This window comes from Macaca mulatta, chromosome 12 (assembly GCF_049350105.2).
Source record: "Macaca mulatta isolate MMU2019108-1 chromosome 12, T2T-MMU8v2.0, whole genome shotgun sequence".
Classification (NCBI taxonomy): domain Eukaryota; kingdom Metazoa; phylum Chordata; class Mammalia; order Primates; family Cercopithecidae; genus Macaca; species Macaca mulatta.
The window spans coordinates 73,769,081-73,785,524 of NC_133417.1; the positions used below are offsets into that span (position 1 = coordinate 73,769,081).

Sequence of the window (16,444 nt, forward strand, 5' to 3'; positions counted from 1 at the left end):
TTAGCCAGGATGGTCTCGATCTCCTGACCTCGTGATCCGCCCGTTTTGGCCTCCCAAAGTGCTGGGATTACAAGCTTGAGCCACCGCGCCCGGCCTGATGTTTTTTAAAGAATGGTTTGAAGACCATTTGCATCAGAACCATGAGAGGAGATATAGTCAAAATTCAGATTTTCTAATCCCCCTACAGATGTATGAAATAAGTATTGCTGTTTGTAGAATTCTGGAATTTGCAATTTTTACAAGCATTTCAGGTCATTTCTAAATAGAGTAAAATTGGAGAATTGGCTGGGTGCGATGGCCCACACTCATAATCCTAAAACTTTGGGAGGCTGAGGTAGACAGATTGCTTGAGCAGAGGAGTTGGAGACCAGACTGGGCAACATGGTGAAACCCCACCACTGCAAAAAAATACAAAACTTAGCCAGGTGTGGTGGTGCATGCCTGTGGTCCCAGCTACTTGGGAGGCTGAGATGGGAGCATTGCTTGAACCCAGGACAGGGAGGTTGCAGTGAGCCAGTGAGCCATGATTATACCACTGAACTCCAGCCTGGGTGACAGAGCCAGACCCTGTCTCCAAAAAAAAAAGAAAAAGAAAAAGAAAAAGGGAAAAGAAAGATATTGAATGCTTCAAAAATATATCTATAAAGTTGGAGAATGATTCATGCAATCCAACTTCTTTGTTTCTCAGAAACATGAAATTACTTGTCTGGGTATTTTAAGAATCAGTTTCAGCTACCCTGGCCCAGGGAGTTTTGTATTACTGTACACTGATTTTCCAGAAGATTTAGTAATGAGAATGACAAATTTTGGTGATAGGCAAGAGGGGGCTCTTTGTAAGGGAGCAGATCATTGGGTAGCAGTATGAGAGGAAACCATCTATCAAGCTGTCCATAACTTGCAGTGAACACTGGGCATGTATCTCAGGCTTTTCACTGGCAATAATTATACTGGCTAAATTTTGAGTGCTATGCCAGGTGTTGGGCAGGGTGCCATCTGCCTCATCTGTGTTACCTATGTCAGAGCCAAGGGAAATCTTCCCTTTTGCCCTGTGATGTTAGGCTAAAAATCACTGACAAGAGGCAGATGAATAGGAGAAAAGGCATACTGATGTATTTGATCATAGTTTTATGTGACATGGGAGCCTTCAGAAAAAAGATGCAAAGATACAGGGGAACTTGTCTATGTTTATGCTTAGGTTTAACAAAATGTAGAAATATTATGTACAAAAGGGGTGCAATCTAATGCTAATAGGCTGCATGGGAAAACCCAGTAAGGCCCTCTTTCTAGACTCTTCTTGGCCTCTCTCTGCAGCCTTCCTTCCTGCTGGGGATGGGGCAGGACCCTCTCTGGAATAGGGGTCTTGTGACCTACAGTCAAACCAAGTAAGTCAGATAATTTCTTTATGGCCAGTTTTTACACAGAAAGGCGGTGGAAAAGTGGGAGTAATATTTTTAGATTTTTATGGCTGGCTTTGGAGAAAAGGGGTTCTGGTTTCTGTGAGCTTCCTTGGAGAAGAGGGATTCTGGTTTCTACCAATAGCCTCCGGGGAGAACGGGAGTGAGAGATAGGAGGACAGAAGGTCAGAGAGAAACTTTTACTTCTGAGGCTGCTTCTGAGACCTTCATTTTTGTGGTATTGTTTTCTGAGTCCCAAGATGTGCCCGAATTCTCAAAGCAACCCAGTATGAGAAAACTGTGGCTCAGGAAGGTTAAGTAACTTGTTTGCAGCTAGGACCAGGACTCTTATCCTGGAAGTTTGATTCCAAACCCCTACTTCTGGGTTTATATAGTAAAAGTAAAATAATATTGCTAGATAGAACAGTAGCCAGACTCATTCTAAAAATTAGTTCTAAAAATTGTGTGATTCCACAAGTCTATACCTAACCTGGTAAGAAATGCAGGAGCCTGAAGGATTTACCAGATAAGACTATGGGATTCATTGGCCAATTGCAGTCTTGACCTGTACTGTCAATTCTCAAAAGCTGTGTTGTTTGACCTTCTCTGTGATTGTGTGAGTGTAGACAAATCACTTCCTATGTAAGGGTCTCAAGCCCATCAATGTGTAAGATTGGGGGAACCATACTGGAAGGCCCTTGGGTTTCCTTCAGGTTTGGCCATGCATTTTTTTCTCATAAAGATCTTTGGTTTTGTCAACTATAGTCACTGTTTATGACTGTAAGTGAGAGGTGAGAAACATATTGAGCCACATACAATTTTTTCTATGGAATTATAAAGGGCTTTCTAAAATGTGTTAGTGAGTGTGTGACATTGATGTTTTACATTAGCTCCTCAATAAACTGACAAAATCAACTGAGAAGTTGGAAAAGGAAGATGAAAATTACTACCAAAAAAACATGGTGGGTTATTCTACCAGACTGAAATGGGAAAACACACTAGAGAACTGCTACCAGGTAAGTTATATATTCACATTTTTTTCTTCTTCTGTGGAGTTTTGTGTGACCTTGAAGATGGAGGTCAGATCTACAGTGACAAGACCTGCCCTCTGTCATAGCTATGAGCATCACACATATTGTGACTCTAGACAAACCACCTTTCCTCTCATTGTTTCAATTTCTCCATGGATACAATTACTAGTGACAATTTCTTGAATTTCATTGGCCAGAGTTTCTGTTCCTAATTCTTAGTGAACAGGATAGCACCCAGCTAACTTCAAAAAGTGCTGTCAAAGTGAAGTGTAAATTAAGGATTAAGTGTTAGGTGGTTGGAAATTAGTTTTAGTCATGAGCGATGACTCACACAGTGATCGCTTATGGAGGTCAGGCATTGTGTTAGGCACTGGAGATACAGAGCATTGAATAAAGTAACATCTCAATGCTTGAGATGTGTACATCTCAGTGGCAAAAGTAGACACATAAAGAAGGAATTGTGGCAAATTATCTGATAACAATAGGCAAAAGATGTCAGCAAGCACATCACAAAAGGAGAAATCAAAATAATCAATAAACCTATGAAACAATGCTAGATTATTTGGCAAAAATTAGAACTTGACAATATCAAGTATTGGTAAGGATGTTAGGAAACAAGAATTACTGTACCCTGTAGGGGGAATAAATAATGATATTTGGTGAAACTAAAATAAGCATGTACTTACCACACAGCAGTTCCCTAAAGCAGTTTTTAGGCATATATCCTACAGAAAAATGTATACTTTTATTCTAAGAGTGATGCACAAGAATGTTTATTGCAGAATTGTTTATAATTCTGTACGCAATCTTCATACCCATCAAGAGAAGAATTACTCTTCAAAGATGCTCGCATTTGGAAAGCGAACTAATATCCATCGATGAAGTTAATTAAGACTATATTTAAACATGAGTTAACCTCAACAAACATGATGTTGAAGAAAAGAAACATACCACTTACACAATCTGTGTAAATTAAAATTCTTTTAAACTCATGTGGAAACTATACTGAGTTTATATGTGTGTGTTTGTAAACTTACACATATAGACTGTCCATGTATTCAGTGGCAGAAATGGAGCCCATGGGGGAATACAACAGAACTGCCAGAAACAGCCACACAGCTTATGCACGGCCCCTGGTGAAGCAGTGCAACCCCAGGCTCAACATGAATATGACCAAATTAAATAACTATCAATTCTGGAGAGTAAGAACATGCATATTTTGGTTTTATTTTTCCCCACCTGTTTTAAATTTAAAAAAAAAAAGTGTTTAAAGCAGATATGATTGGAGAAAGCCATGATCTAATGGCTAGCATGGAACAAGTGCTTGGTGCTCAGTGCTCCTCTTTTAGGCTGTGCTAAGCACATTCATGTGCTTCCGTTTTGTATTAATCACGACATTATGAGGACATTGAGGCTGGAAAGATGAAGCAATGAGCCTGAGATGGTTTCAAGATTCAGCCTGGACCTCTGTGCTATGCTCCTGCTCCAGTGAAAACTGGGAGAGCAAAGGCTATGTGGCAGGCGGAAACCCAAGGGCTGCATTTACATCTCTTGCAATTCAACCACTCAGAGCAGGATAGATGCAGAATTAGAGAAGAAAGGGGAAATTAAAGGAGATGAAAACTTGGGTCAAAAATAGGAACAAATGAGAAAAAATTCCTTAATTTACACCTTTAAACATAAGCTTCTGGTACTCTCCTTGCTTATGCTAGATAGATTTTAGATGAAGGTGATGAGAAAAGGTCAGGGATTTAAATTCTAACTTCATTCATTTGAAATCTGGCTCTGCAACCTGGGCTCTGACCTTGCCTCACCTCACCTCATCACTTCCTGATGGAGCCGTGGTCTTTCCACTGAGGACAGCTTCCTTGGATGGCCCTGATAGGAGATGGGAGAGACATTTCTGCTCCCACTCCATCTTCCAGGCACCCACCCTTCAAGGGCTGTGAGAAAGATATTTCACCTCAGTGTCTCTATCCTCCTCACCCTTCTACCTACATCGCAGCAATGGGAGATAAATGGGTCCTACCTGGTGTAGCTGATAACTAGCTTGCCTTCAATATATGTTAGGGAAGGCTATGATTATCTTCATTATCAGAAGCTCTTACTACTCAGTTTCCTTTCCTCCTGATAAGATCCTCTACATCTTTCCTCTCCAACCGCTACTCCCCCTTCTCAGCATTCTTAGAGTTTATATTGAAGCATCATGGAAATTATCTCTTTTCTTACAGTCTTCCAGACGGTAACAAGGTATACATTCATTTACATTTCAAAAGGCGTCTTTCAACTTCAGCTCTCAAAATATTTAAGACCTAGTTTAGTTTCCTTCCTTCCTTCCTTCCTTCCTTCCTTCCTTCCTTCCTTCCTTCCTTCCCTCCCTCCCTCCCTTCCTTCCTTCTTTCTTTCTTTCTTTTTTTTTTCTTTTTTTATCCAAGTCACATGGAATATCTACTCATCATAATGTCCTTGAGGAAGAGCATTTTCTTTCTCCCCTCTTGTATCCTGGATTTTTGCTACCGCTATGCTGGAGGCCACCAGTGTTTCAGTCCTTCTCCTTTTTAGTTCATACAGCTTCTCTTACCCCACCTTCCTCTGAGTTCTCTCCTGCCACCTGAGAGCCAGCTCAAGCCCATTAGACAAAACGTGTGATGACTTCTGTCAAGTCACTCTTGCTTCACTTGAACCCTCAATAATGATGCCCTTAGTTGGTATTTCCTGGGCTTGTGTATACTCAGTCTATACCAGCAGGTCATTGACTCACATATTACTCTATGAATGCCATATTTTGCATATGTTTATGACATTCAAGAGTCAAATGTTAGATTCATGAATCATATAACAAAAACAGCCTGAATTGACTCAAAGAGAAATTTTATTATAAGTGTGAGCAATGGAAATGGGACAGTTAGGGTCTCTCAGTTTCATTTTTTCTCCATTCTTTCACCATTCTTCTATAAAAATTGAATGTAAGAATTCATTTTAGGGTCCTACAAAGTGTCCTCTTCTTTCTTTTTACTCTACATGGTGGATTTACAAATTCTTTCAGAGAACATTCATTGAACTACATTCAAGGCAGTGTACTAGATACTGTGAGAAATATTGTAAAACCTCAACTGTGTCCATAAGTAATGAAACCAATTCCACAAACCACATGTCAAAATTAGTCTTATTACTTCACAATCATACTATGTTCTAGCCACATCCTACCCTCCAAGAAGAAACAATTCAGATGATAGAAATAATCTATATTTTTCACAATAATAGCCATACTACCAAGAATTACAAAGAATCAAATGCTTGGGACTGAAGTACTCACTCAAGGAAGTATTTTAAAAAGCCATTTGCGATATGTGTCAAGAGCCTTAAAAATATTCCCTTTCTCAACCAGTGTTCCTCCTCTAAATCCCAGAACACAGAAAATGATTCGAGTGGCTGTTTTCTCAGTTCTCCCAAGGATGGCACTTGAGTAGTCCCACTCTAGATGAGAGGAATAACAACTCGTTACATACAATGGACTCCTCAGGACAGTAGGGCTTCATTCTTTCCTAGGACTCTGTTGAAAAAGGTAATTTCCTTTCTCTAAATCTGTCTTGAGGAAATAGCTGACAAACCAGACACAGATTTCTATTTGAAACAAAAGTAAAAGTCAGGAAACATTGCAAATGTCCAACATTAAAGGGATGACTGAATGAATCACCACACGGCTGCACAATGGACGATTATGAAGTAATTAAAGTGGTATTTTCAGAGACTAATGACATGGGAAACTGTTCACATGTATGGTTAAATGGAAAAACCAGAATTTCAAATTTGAATAATTTGATAGACAACTGGAAGATAAAATCGTACATATACACATACCTAGACTGAAATATATCAATATGTTAATAGCAGTCACCTCTGGGTGGAAGAATTATGATTTTAAAAATGTATTTTTTGTGGGCCTTTGTGGCCCTAGGACAATGTCTCAGAGCACCTGGGGTGCTTGTTAAAAGTCAGATTCCTGAGCGCTTCCCTAGACCTGGGAGCCTCTAAATCAATCAGAGCCTCTGAATGATTATAAAGAGGGGTCTAGGTATTCTAAAGTTTGAGAGTTCCTGCTCTAGAAAGAGCATATTTCTTTTATCTGTTCTATGACAGTCATTTAAATGAAAACAAAATCCCTTTGACCTCTTCCTGTAGTACCAGCCCAAAGGCTAGGACAGCGAGAACTGGAAGGAATGAATGAAGAACATAAATTGTCATGATGCTTGGGTCCCAAACAGGCTCTAAATCTGCTGAAATCTGAATCTTTCTGGATAACTCCTTGACCACACTTTCTTCATATGTACTATTGTGGAACTTCAAGAGGACAGTTTGAGGTCCTCCAGAGTATCTGGCTTCTCTACCACTTATTTTATGTAAAAAGAACAAGATAATAGAAAGCAACAAATCATTAAATGAGTTATGGATCTCTCCTTTGCACAGTGGAATTTATTTCCTCCTCTTTTTATGAGCAAACATAGATCATTTTAATGATTTCCCTGAAATGTAATTAAAATCTGTTAAGCATTACCATGTCACTAAGGGACACTGGTTATCTAGTCTCAGATCGATGCTAGTGGTTCAGCACTTGTCAAAGTAAAGAAACACCTGTCCACTAGGGATGCAATATGTTCTAAAACGTGGCTTTTATTTTCTCTTGTCTTTTACTCATAGGCTAAAACAGAAGAGCTGCTTTCTAGATCTTTTTCTATAGGATAAGGACTTCTTTTTGAAGATTGTCACATAGGAGATCCAAACAACTGAGCAGAATTTGTTTTACATATTTCTTATGAGGCATATCGATTCTGCCCTTTAAGAAGCAAAACATTTGATAGGCTGTTCTGTGTCTTTAATCCTTTGTCTGGGAGGCAGAAGGGCAGACAGCCACATTCAAATGACTGGTGCCTCCAATTTTGTGAAAGCCTCAGGGGACTGCCAGCATAAACAAATCCATTTGACTCCCATTGATGTATGAAAATTGGGCAGCTTCAGAGGCAACTAAGAAGACTGCCATGGGGGCAAGGTTCCAGGCTTCCAATCCAAATGTCAGGACACTTGGTACAAAATCTAAAGTTGCATGTGATTGGCACAGATGTTCATAGTTACTGCCTGAACCTGTTACTACTTTCATTTACAAGCAGTGTTCAAATGACTATATACCAAAAATCAAAATGTGGTATATACATACCATGGAATATTATTCAGCCAAAAAGGAAGGGAATTCTGGCACATCCTACAACATGGATGAATCTTGCAGACATTATGCTAAGTGAAATAGCCAGATGCAAAAGAACAAGTAGTGTATGATTCCTCTTGTAAGAGGTACCAAGAGAAGTTAAATTCATAGAGACAGAAGGTAGAATGGTGGTTGCCAGAGTAGGCAGAGCGTAGGAAATAAGTTGTTTCATGGGTACAGTTTACTTTTGCAAGATGAAAAAAGTTCTAGAGATGAATTATGGTGATGGTTGCACAATAATGTGAATGCACTTAAAGACACTGAAATAGATGCCTAAGGTGGATAAAATGGCGTGTCATATTATGTAAATTTTACCATAATTAAAAGTATAAAGAAATTTAAAATAATTTTAATCACCATATACCATAAATGAATTAACAACACAGGGATACAGAAGAATACCATACTGGATCAGGCCAGTGGGCTCCTGTAGGAATGCCAAAAGGTGAGCAAGGAGAACCCAGTGATCTTTGTGACTCTCCATTCTCACCTCTTGCACTGCCAAGGGCCTTGAGACATACCCATCTTTCTTCTTCCCTATGGTCGTGTTACCCACCAATTTGCCTAACGCCTTGTTCATGAAAGATGATTGCTGGTGATCTCTGTGGGATGGAGGAGTTGGGATGGTGGTTATGAGAGCAACCGAGCTGGCCTTCTCTGGATAAAAGGATGAATGCCCAGGCCTTGTTTGTTTTTTCTCTTTCTTTTCTTTCTTTCTTTTTTTTTTTTGAGATGGAGTCTCACTTTGTTGCCCAGGCTGGAGTGCAATGGCATGATCTCAGCTCACTGCAACCTCCACCTCTCAGGTCCAAGGGATTCTCCTGCCTCAGCCTCCTGAGTAGCTGGGACGACAGGCACGTGCCACTACACATGGCTAATTTTTGTATTTTTAGTAGAGATGGGGTTTCGCCATGTTGGGCAGGCTGGCCTTGAACTCCTGACCTCGGGTGGTCCATCCGCCTCGGCCTCCCAAAGTACTGAGATTACAGGCATGAGCTACTGCGCCTAGCCAGGCCTTGTTTTTACACATGCACACACACACACAAAAAGATGGGAAGAATTTTGTCTTGGACACCTGCCATCGCCATTAAAACCCAGACTCCCCTGGGCACATACCCAGCAGCCTTATTCTGCCCCCACATGGCCTTGGAATCTCCCTTGGTACTCTGCCTGACCCGGTCTTCTATAACAATGCTTAGTTGTTAAACCTTTCTGCCCTCTCTAAAAACCACCAGTCAGCAACTCAATTGGCAGGGATCTAATAAGTAACATTTTAAAATGTGTGTGTGTGTGTGTGTGTATATATATATATATATATATATATATTTTTTTTTTTTTTTTAATTTAATTTAATTTTTTTTGAGACAGAGTTTCACTCTTCTCGCCCAGGCTGGAGTGCGGTGGTGTGATCTCGGCTCACTGCAACCTCCACCTCCTGGGTTCAAGCGATTCTCCTGCCTCAGCCTCCTGAGTAGCTGGGATTATAGGCGCATGCCACCACACCTGGCTAATTTTTGTATTTTTAGTAGAGATAAGGTTTCACCATGTTGGCTGGGCTGGTCTCAAACTCCTGACCTCAGGTGATCCTCCCACCTCGGTCTCCTAAAGTGCTGGGATTACAGGCGTGAGCCACTGCGCCTGGCCTCTAAAATGTTAATAGCTAACAAGGCAAATGTGATTCCTCTCACTTTGTTATTTACCCTTCCTACCTAAAAGTTGTAAGTCTAATAATGAAACTTCTATCATCTCACACAAAATAAAGAGGCTATGTGCCTACCTGCAAACAGTGGACTCTGACTCCCAGGCCTAATTTTAGGTAGAATTATGAATTGGTCAGACTTTGGGATTATTCTCTTGTCAAATAATCTCCTTATACAGAGAATTTGTGGCTTGTCATTCTCTTCCCTGCAGAGACTAACAGAATGCCTGGGATGTACTATAAACAATTCTAAAACTATTGAGTGTCTCAATGCATTTCCAAGACATGGATATGGGCTTTCCCGGGCTTCATTCTCCTCTAGAATTCATAGATGTGTCTCAAATGCTTCCATTTCTTCTTTCTCCCTCTTCCTTGTAAACTTAGGTAACCCACAGCATCTGCCTATATCCCTTTTGGGTCAAAAGAGCCTGGGGAAAGTGTGTGAGTTAAATCACTCTTAAAGGAGTGATTTAAGATACCAAGACACAGTTCTCTCCTGGAAATCTCCCTCCACTGTGGTTTGGATATGACATAGTCAAGAGGCTAAACATGAGACTTTGCTCAGTCTGTCTTCAGGTGTGTCAGTATTTGATAAGTGACTTCCGTTTTGCATAACAACTGGCTGATCTTACCCCAATTTTCATTCTTTTCAGAGCATTCTGGAGCTGGAGAAGGAAAGAATTCAACTTTTATGCAATAACTTAAACCAGTACAGCCAACATATTTCTCTTTTTGGCCAAACCCTGACCACAGTGAGTATAGACGATCTCTCCATTTCTGGTATGCCTGGTAAGAAGGGGCAGAAACCTTTCTTCGACAACCTTATTCTGCTCCCCTTGGCATTGCAGTGCCACACGCAGATTCACTGTGCCATCAGCAAGATTGACATTGAAAAAGATATCCAGGCTGTAATGGAAGAAACTGCAATTTTATCTACAGAAAACAAATCTGAGTTCCTGTTAACAGATTACTTTGTAAGTATGAAATGGAAAAAAATAAGTTACATTAATGAAGAATCTTAGGTACTGAGGGACTTATATGGAAAAAATTGAAAGCAAATACCATGTTTTATAAATGAAAATGATTTCTCATAGCCCATATAAATAAAAACACCCAGCGTTCTAGTTTACAAACTGGGCGATGGAAACATGTCTTTGGTATTTTCTAGAAGGAAAGAAAGTCAAGCAGGGTTTTAAACAGAATCTTCATATTCGGTCTTCTATAAAAGTATTGCCAGGTAGATATGTTTCAATGACCTATAATTAATCACTGTATATCACGTGGTGCTTAAATTCATTGTCTGCACAAATTGCTGTGCGACAAATCACCACCCCCCGCCACCACCTCCCCCTGCCAAAATAATGGCTTAAAACAAACATGTATTATCTCATAGTTTGTGGGTCAAGTATTCAGTTGTCTTAGCCAGGTGTCTCTGAGCCCCTCCCAAGGCTGCAATCAAGGTGTCAGGCTGGGCTGCAGACACCTCCAGGCTCTTCCTGCAGAAGACTCACTTCCAAGCTGACTCACAGGGCTGTTGGCAGGCCTCCGGTCCTCACTGCTGTTGGTTGGAGATACCATTTTCTTGCCACATGGGTCTCTCCATGTCTCAGCCTGCTCCCCGCAGAATAAGTGATCAAGATAGAGCCAGAGTGCCCAATAAATTATAATCTTTCGTGAGCTAATCTCAGAAGTGACATCTCATCATATTCTATTTGTTAGAAGCAAGTCACTAAGTGCAGCCCATACTCAAAGGTGGGTGTGAGGGGAGATCACCCAAAGGCATGGGTTCTAGGAAGTGGGAGTCACTGTCAATATTTTTCATGGTCCCTTCCCTTGAAAACCTTGGACCAGATAACCGGAGGCTTATTTTGAGGGCATTTGAGTGATTCTACTGTGGGTGTTTTGGCTGAAAACTGGTCAGTGTCCCTGGTGAGAGCCTAAGCATGTTGCCTCTTTGCTATCTTGGGCAAATTATTTGTTCTTCTAGGTCAAGCCTCAAAGATTTTGGCCTCTGCTCCCCTCTTGATATTCTTAATTGTAGTGTTCTAGGAACTGATTATTAATTACCAAAATCTGCAGAAAGAATTCCTGATAGTGTTTCCCTGGGTCCTCTGCCATATTTTATTCAGGATTTCAAGCTCCAGATTAGGGGTGTCACTCTTCTCTGATACGGAGAACAAGCCCACTGATTATGTTCTCCATAGGGTTAGAAGTACAGCCAAAGCTGACCTTCCTAGACCTCTGATCAGGCAACAAGAGATGAGGGTAGAAGGGAGAGGCGGTTAGATCAGGCACAGCAATAAATCCTGACTGGCTTTCCCTTTCCCTACCCTTCAGAGAGCAGCAAATGACCAGCTACTTTTTATTGAGTCTTTTTTTTCCTACCCTGGCAAAGGAGAAATATATTAGCAATATCAATGTCTGTTCAATGCAGAAACAAGGTAGAAATGGAAGTGGAAATGATTTGATTACAATGGGGAAAGCTCTTTTTTTCTTCCAAATAATGTAGGCAGGGCCTGAGATGGAAAAACGTACAATAAAATAAATCTACTATTTTCTTCCAAAGAATAATAAAAATGCCCCTATCAAATAACTTGTCAGTAAAATGAAGATTATTCTCCTTGAAAATTTGACTAGGGTTCTACCAAAGTGTAAGGAGGCAGGCATGATGACTTCTCATTTATTGGCATGTTCAGGGAAATTTTTGGTTTCTATAAAACTTCACTGTGTCAGAACTCACAACCATGTATCTGTCGTCCAAGAGAAAGGACTGTGTCTCAAAATGAGTGAATAGTATTTTCTTGACATCTTTAAGGCAAAGTACCCCCGTGTCTGACTTTATAGTCATTGTAAGTGTAGGTTGGTTTTTATCCAGTGTTACGAAATTTACATGGACCAGGGACAACAAAGAGACCAATCTGAGTGCAACACTTGGAGGGCTGGTGACCTGGTGAAAATACTTGTAAGGTTATCATAAATGCCGTTCAAAAGATGGTATCTGTAATTTTATATGCCTCCTGCAGTACTGACCTTCTTCCTAACAAATCTTTAGAAGAGAAGGACAAATGTGAGAGTTGAATGATGGCAATATACCCCATCCTGAAACTGACCCAGGAACAATCTATACCTGGAAATACATGTTTAAGCAAAAGATGTCCCCAAACAAACCAAGAGAAGCCTTTGACTGGTATGGGAGCTATGTGATGACTAACATTCCTTCAACAGGGAAGGACTAATGGTTTTAGTTAGGCATCTTAGCAGTTCAGTCAGAGTTTACTAGGGGGTGTGATGTCAGCTTGCGCCTCAGCTGTAGGCTGACATGTGAAAGGGTGGTAGAGAATTTGGGGTCAGCTTGGGCCTTCTTTTATTTATCTGTGTCACGGGTAAAATGAGGAAAATAAAACCAACCATTGAGTTGTAGGAGTTGCATATAATAAATAATATAAAGAAACTTTTATTTATTTATTTAATTATTTTGAGATGGAGTCTCGCTCTGTGGCCCAGGTTGGAGTGCAGTGGCACAATGTCAGCTCACTGCAACCTCTGCTTCCTGGGTTCAAGTGATTCTCCGGCCCCAGCCTCCCAAGTAGCTGTGATTACAGGTGCACACCACCACACCCAGCTAATTTTTTGTATTTTTAGTAGACACAGGGTTTCACCATGTTGGCCAGGCTGGTCTCGAACTCCTGACCTCAAGCAATCCACCCACCTTGGCCTCCCAAAGTGCTGGGATTACAGGTGGGAACCACCGCACCTGGCCTAGAATATAAAGAAACTTTTGTAATGTGCAATGCAAAATATGTAAATAAAATATTTTTATCTGTATATGTTTTTATAGAGGCTATTCCCTTTGCTCTAAATCCTCACACTTCTTGTTTGTGAAGCTCCATCTAAAGGTAATCTCTCAGCCGGGATCCTAATTTTTCTCCTTCCTTGTCAGAGAAGCCGGCATCTTCCCCTCCCACCTTGAGTCATTAGTTTCCCCTCTTTCTCCATGGGTTTCTGTCCCTCTGCCACACTCATGTTTAGCAACCTCCTCACTCCAACCCTGCCATCCTATTCCTTTTTTTTATTCAATCCTTGAAATAATACATGTGAAAGCTCAGATATCATGAATGATTCCTCATAGCCTATGTGATAAAATTCCTACATCAGCCCTAAAATCTAGCTTTAACTCCCTGAACAATTTTTTCTTCCATTATTTTTTTGCTCATGCAATAGGTGTCCTTATTGTTCCTGACACATTTCCCACAGTCCTCCCTCAGCCCTTTGCTCCCGCCATTTCTCCTGTCTGGAGTGCCCTTTGCCATCTTTCCTTGACTAGACAGTTAATATCTTCTTGCCTCCTTGAAGCCGTCAGCTGCCTCCACTTGTGGTGTCTGTACCATTCGTGAATGCATGTGGTCTTGTATTGCTAGTTTCTTTCATGTCATGCTTCAAGGCCTAACTAAATCATAAACCCATTCTGGGCAGAGCATATGTGTTTTAGCTCACATCTTCCCAGTACTGAGCCAACACAGAACTCAGTCAAAATGTCTTCCACTCCTGAGGCAGTCATAGCCCGAAGCACATACATGATATTACATTTGGGCCATTAAAGGACTCTAACTTGAACAAAGGTAAATAAGGAAGCAGTAAGTATACAACAAATAGATTTATCAAGAAAATGAAATAACTGTAGCAAGGGTCCATCCTCAAAGAATAACTTGCTGTATTAAAAAGTGCTTGGCCATGTGACTTACAAGTTGTGAACAAGGAGGTATTTTCTTATTCATCAGGTCTAGAACAGGTAGAACGATGTATGTAAAACTGAAGATTATCCTGCTTAAATTTTTTTTTTTTTGTAAAGTTAAAATTAAATGCAGCCAGTGGAAGTCTCAGTATGGACAGGGAATAGCAACTCTTACTTCTTCCCCTTGTTAGACATCCTTCTTTTTTCCTAAAGGAAGAAGATCCTAACAGTGCAATGGATAAAGAGAGACGAAAGTCTTTAATAAAACCAAAATTATTGAGACTGCAGAGAGACATTGAAAAAGCCTCAAAAGACAAGGAAGGTGTGTAACCATCTCTTTGAATGGCCAGAAAAAGGACCATATTATGCTCAGAGGTTTCATTCGGAGTTAGGATTAATCTGCTTTTGCTATTTGGCAGGGGTCATCTCATTTAAAGAACCATATATCAAACTTAAATTGTGTGAATAAAAAAAAAAGAAGAAGAAAGCCAAAAAAAAAAAAAGGAAAATCACATTTTGGTCTATTTATGAAACCTATATAAGTATTATACTACTATTTTCAGAAATGTAGCATTTTAACTGTGTTTCTGAAATTGGCTAGAATGAGAAATAATGTTTGGTTTAGAACATGGTAAACCAGCTGTGCACAAGAGTTTTGGAGGATTTTTTTGGTTTGTTTCTTTTGACTTTTGAAACAATGTAAAAATCATTCAAATTAAATTCTGTACGTAGAAGTTAGGCATATTAGAATGTGAAGCAGCTCTAAAGCAACATGGATGACAAAAATGACTCCACATTCGTGGATCTGATGTCTACACAGTAGCTTGTTTTATATGGATCACAATAACTCATTGCAATGGAATACTAGAGAGCAAATTCAAGATAGAAAATATTTAGTGATGTGAATACCATAATGAGGAAGAAGCCAACATTGTGTAAATGTTAGCAATCGCTAGAATGGGTCAACTGAAAGAAATTCAAAGTCTCATCTGGAAACATAACAATCAAGATGCTTTAAGCACCAGCATTTCTCAAATTTCATTAAGTGAAGAGAAAGGTAAACGAACAGTTCATTTATCATTCAGTCAGATTTATTAAGAACTACCTGCAGAGACTCCCTCAGCCATTTAAGAAATCCTACTGGTGGCTGGGTGCTGTGGCTCATGCCTATAATCCTAACACTTTGGGAAGCCAAGGCGGGTGGATCACAAGGTCAGGTGTTGGAGACCAGCTTGGCCAACATGATGAAACTGTGTCTCTACTAAAAGTACAAAAATTAGCTGGACATGATGGCACACACCTGTAATTCCAGCTACTCAAGAGGCTGAGGGAGGAGAACTGCTTGAACCTGGGAGGCAGAGGTTGCAGTGAGCCAAGATCATGCCACTGCACTCTAGCTTGGGTGACAGAGCAAGACTCCGTCTTAAAAAAAAAAAAAAATCACTGGTGTCACTCCTAGGCTTCCTTTGAGAGTGACTGACTCCCAGCTGTGTCCCACTGAGACAGTGTGAAAGGTGACTGAGAACATTATTTCATTTTCAGGCCTGGAACGAATGCTTAAAACATACTCCAGCAACTCCTCCTTCTCTGATGCAAAGAGCCAGAAAGACACAGCAGCGTTAATGGATGAGGTAAATGTTTGCAGAGTGCAGTTTCCTAGATTTAGTGATGAAAGGGTTATTTTTAGAATACTTGTTTCTGGTCCGCTTGGCCTTGTTTGCCTTTCCTTTCTCATGACATAGAACAATCTAGTGGGAGAGCTTATAAGGTCAGCTTCATAAGTCATTTGAGGGATCTGGAAAAATCCAACTACCTAGAAATGTTTGCTTTGGTGTCCTAGGAAGTGTGTCTAAAATAGTATTCTCTAAAACAGTCATTCTTTAAGGGCCTAGAAAACATGTGCACTTTAACCCAGTTAAGAAAAGTGACAGGAAATACAGGATCTGCATTCAGAAAGGCCTGTATTTAGATTTAGCTCTGCTGTTTACAGGGACCTGGGGCAACTTTAGTGTTCTCATCTGCAAAATGGGGATATTGGTACTAACCTCATGGGGTTTTTATGAGGGTGAAATATTATTTAGTAAATGCTAGCACAATGCTCAGAGGAGGAGCTCAAAAACTAGTAATTTTTATTAAGACGGTATTTTCCATTCATCCCTCTGCTGATCTCAGTTATCGGAGAATAACAGGAGAAAGGAAAGACGAGGCTGCACAGAGGGAAGAGGGCTGTCTGGGGTGTGAGGCAAAATCTTGGGAAACCAGGAGCAACTTTGGAGGCGAAGTTCTTTGAGGGTGGGAATTGGGGTGGGGAGATGGTAGAAGAGGCAG

The 16,444-nt window shown here is 40.4% G+C and overlaps 2 protein-coding genes across 8 annotated transcripts in view; one reads left to right on the forward strand and one right to left on the reverse strand.

Moving 5' to 3' along the window:
• Nucleotides 1-16,444, forward strand: part of NOSTRIN (nitric oxide synthase trafficking) — a 312,960-nt gene that overhangs the window by 289,076 nt on the left and 7,440 nt on the right. For 4 of the 7 annotated variants that reach the window (XM_001103102.5, XM_077957145.1, XM_077957149.1 and 1 more), the window contains 5 exons: nucleotides 2,285-2,410; nucleotides 10,038-10,136; nucleotides 10,233-10,358; nucleotides 14,330-14,438; nucleotides 15,659-15,747. In XM_001103102.5, coding sequence (XP_001103102.1) covers nucleotides 2,285-2,410; nucleotides 10,038-10,136; nucleotides 10,233-10,358; nucleotides 14,330-14,438; nucleotides 15,659-15,747 — 549 coding nt within the window. The remainder of the gene's footprint in view (nucleotides 1-2,284; nucleotides 2,411-10,037; nucleotides 10,137-10,232; nucleotides 10,359-14,329; nucleotides 14,439-15,658; nucleotides 15,748-16,444) is intronic. The other 3 variants (XM_077957146.1, XM_077957148.1, XM_015110290.3) reach the window with 2 other exon arrangements.
• Nucleotides 1-16,444, reverse strand: part of SPC25 (SPC25 component of NDC80 kinetochore complex) — a 62,779-nt gene that overhangs the window by 7,726 nt on the left and 38,609 nt on the right. The window lies entirely within an intron of this gene.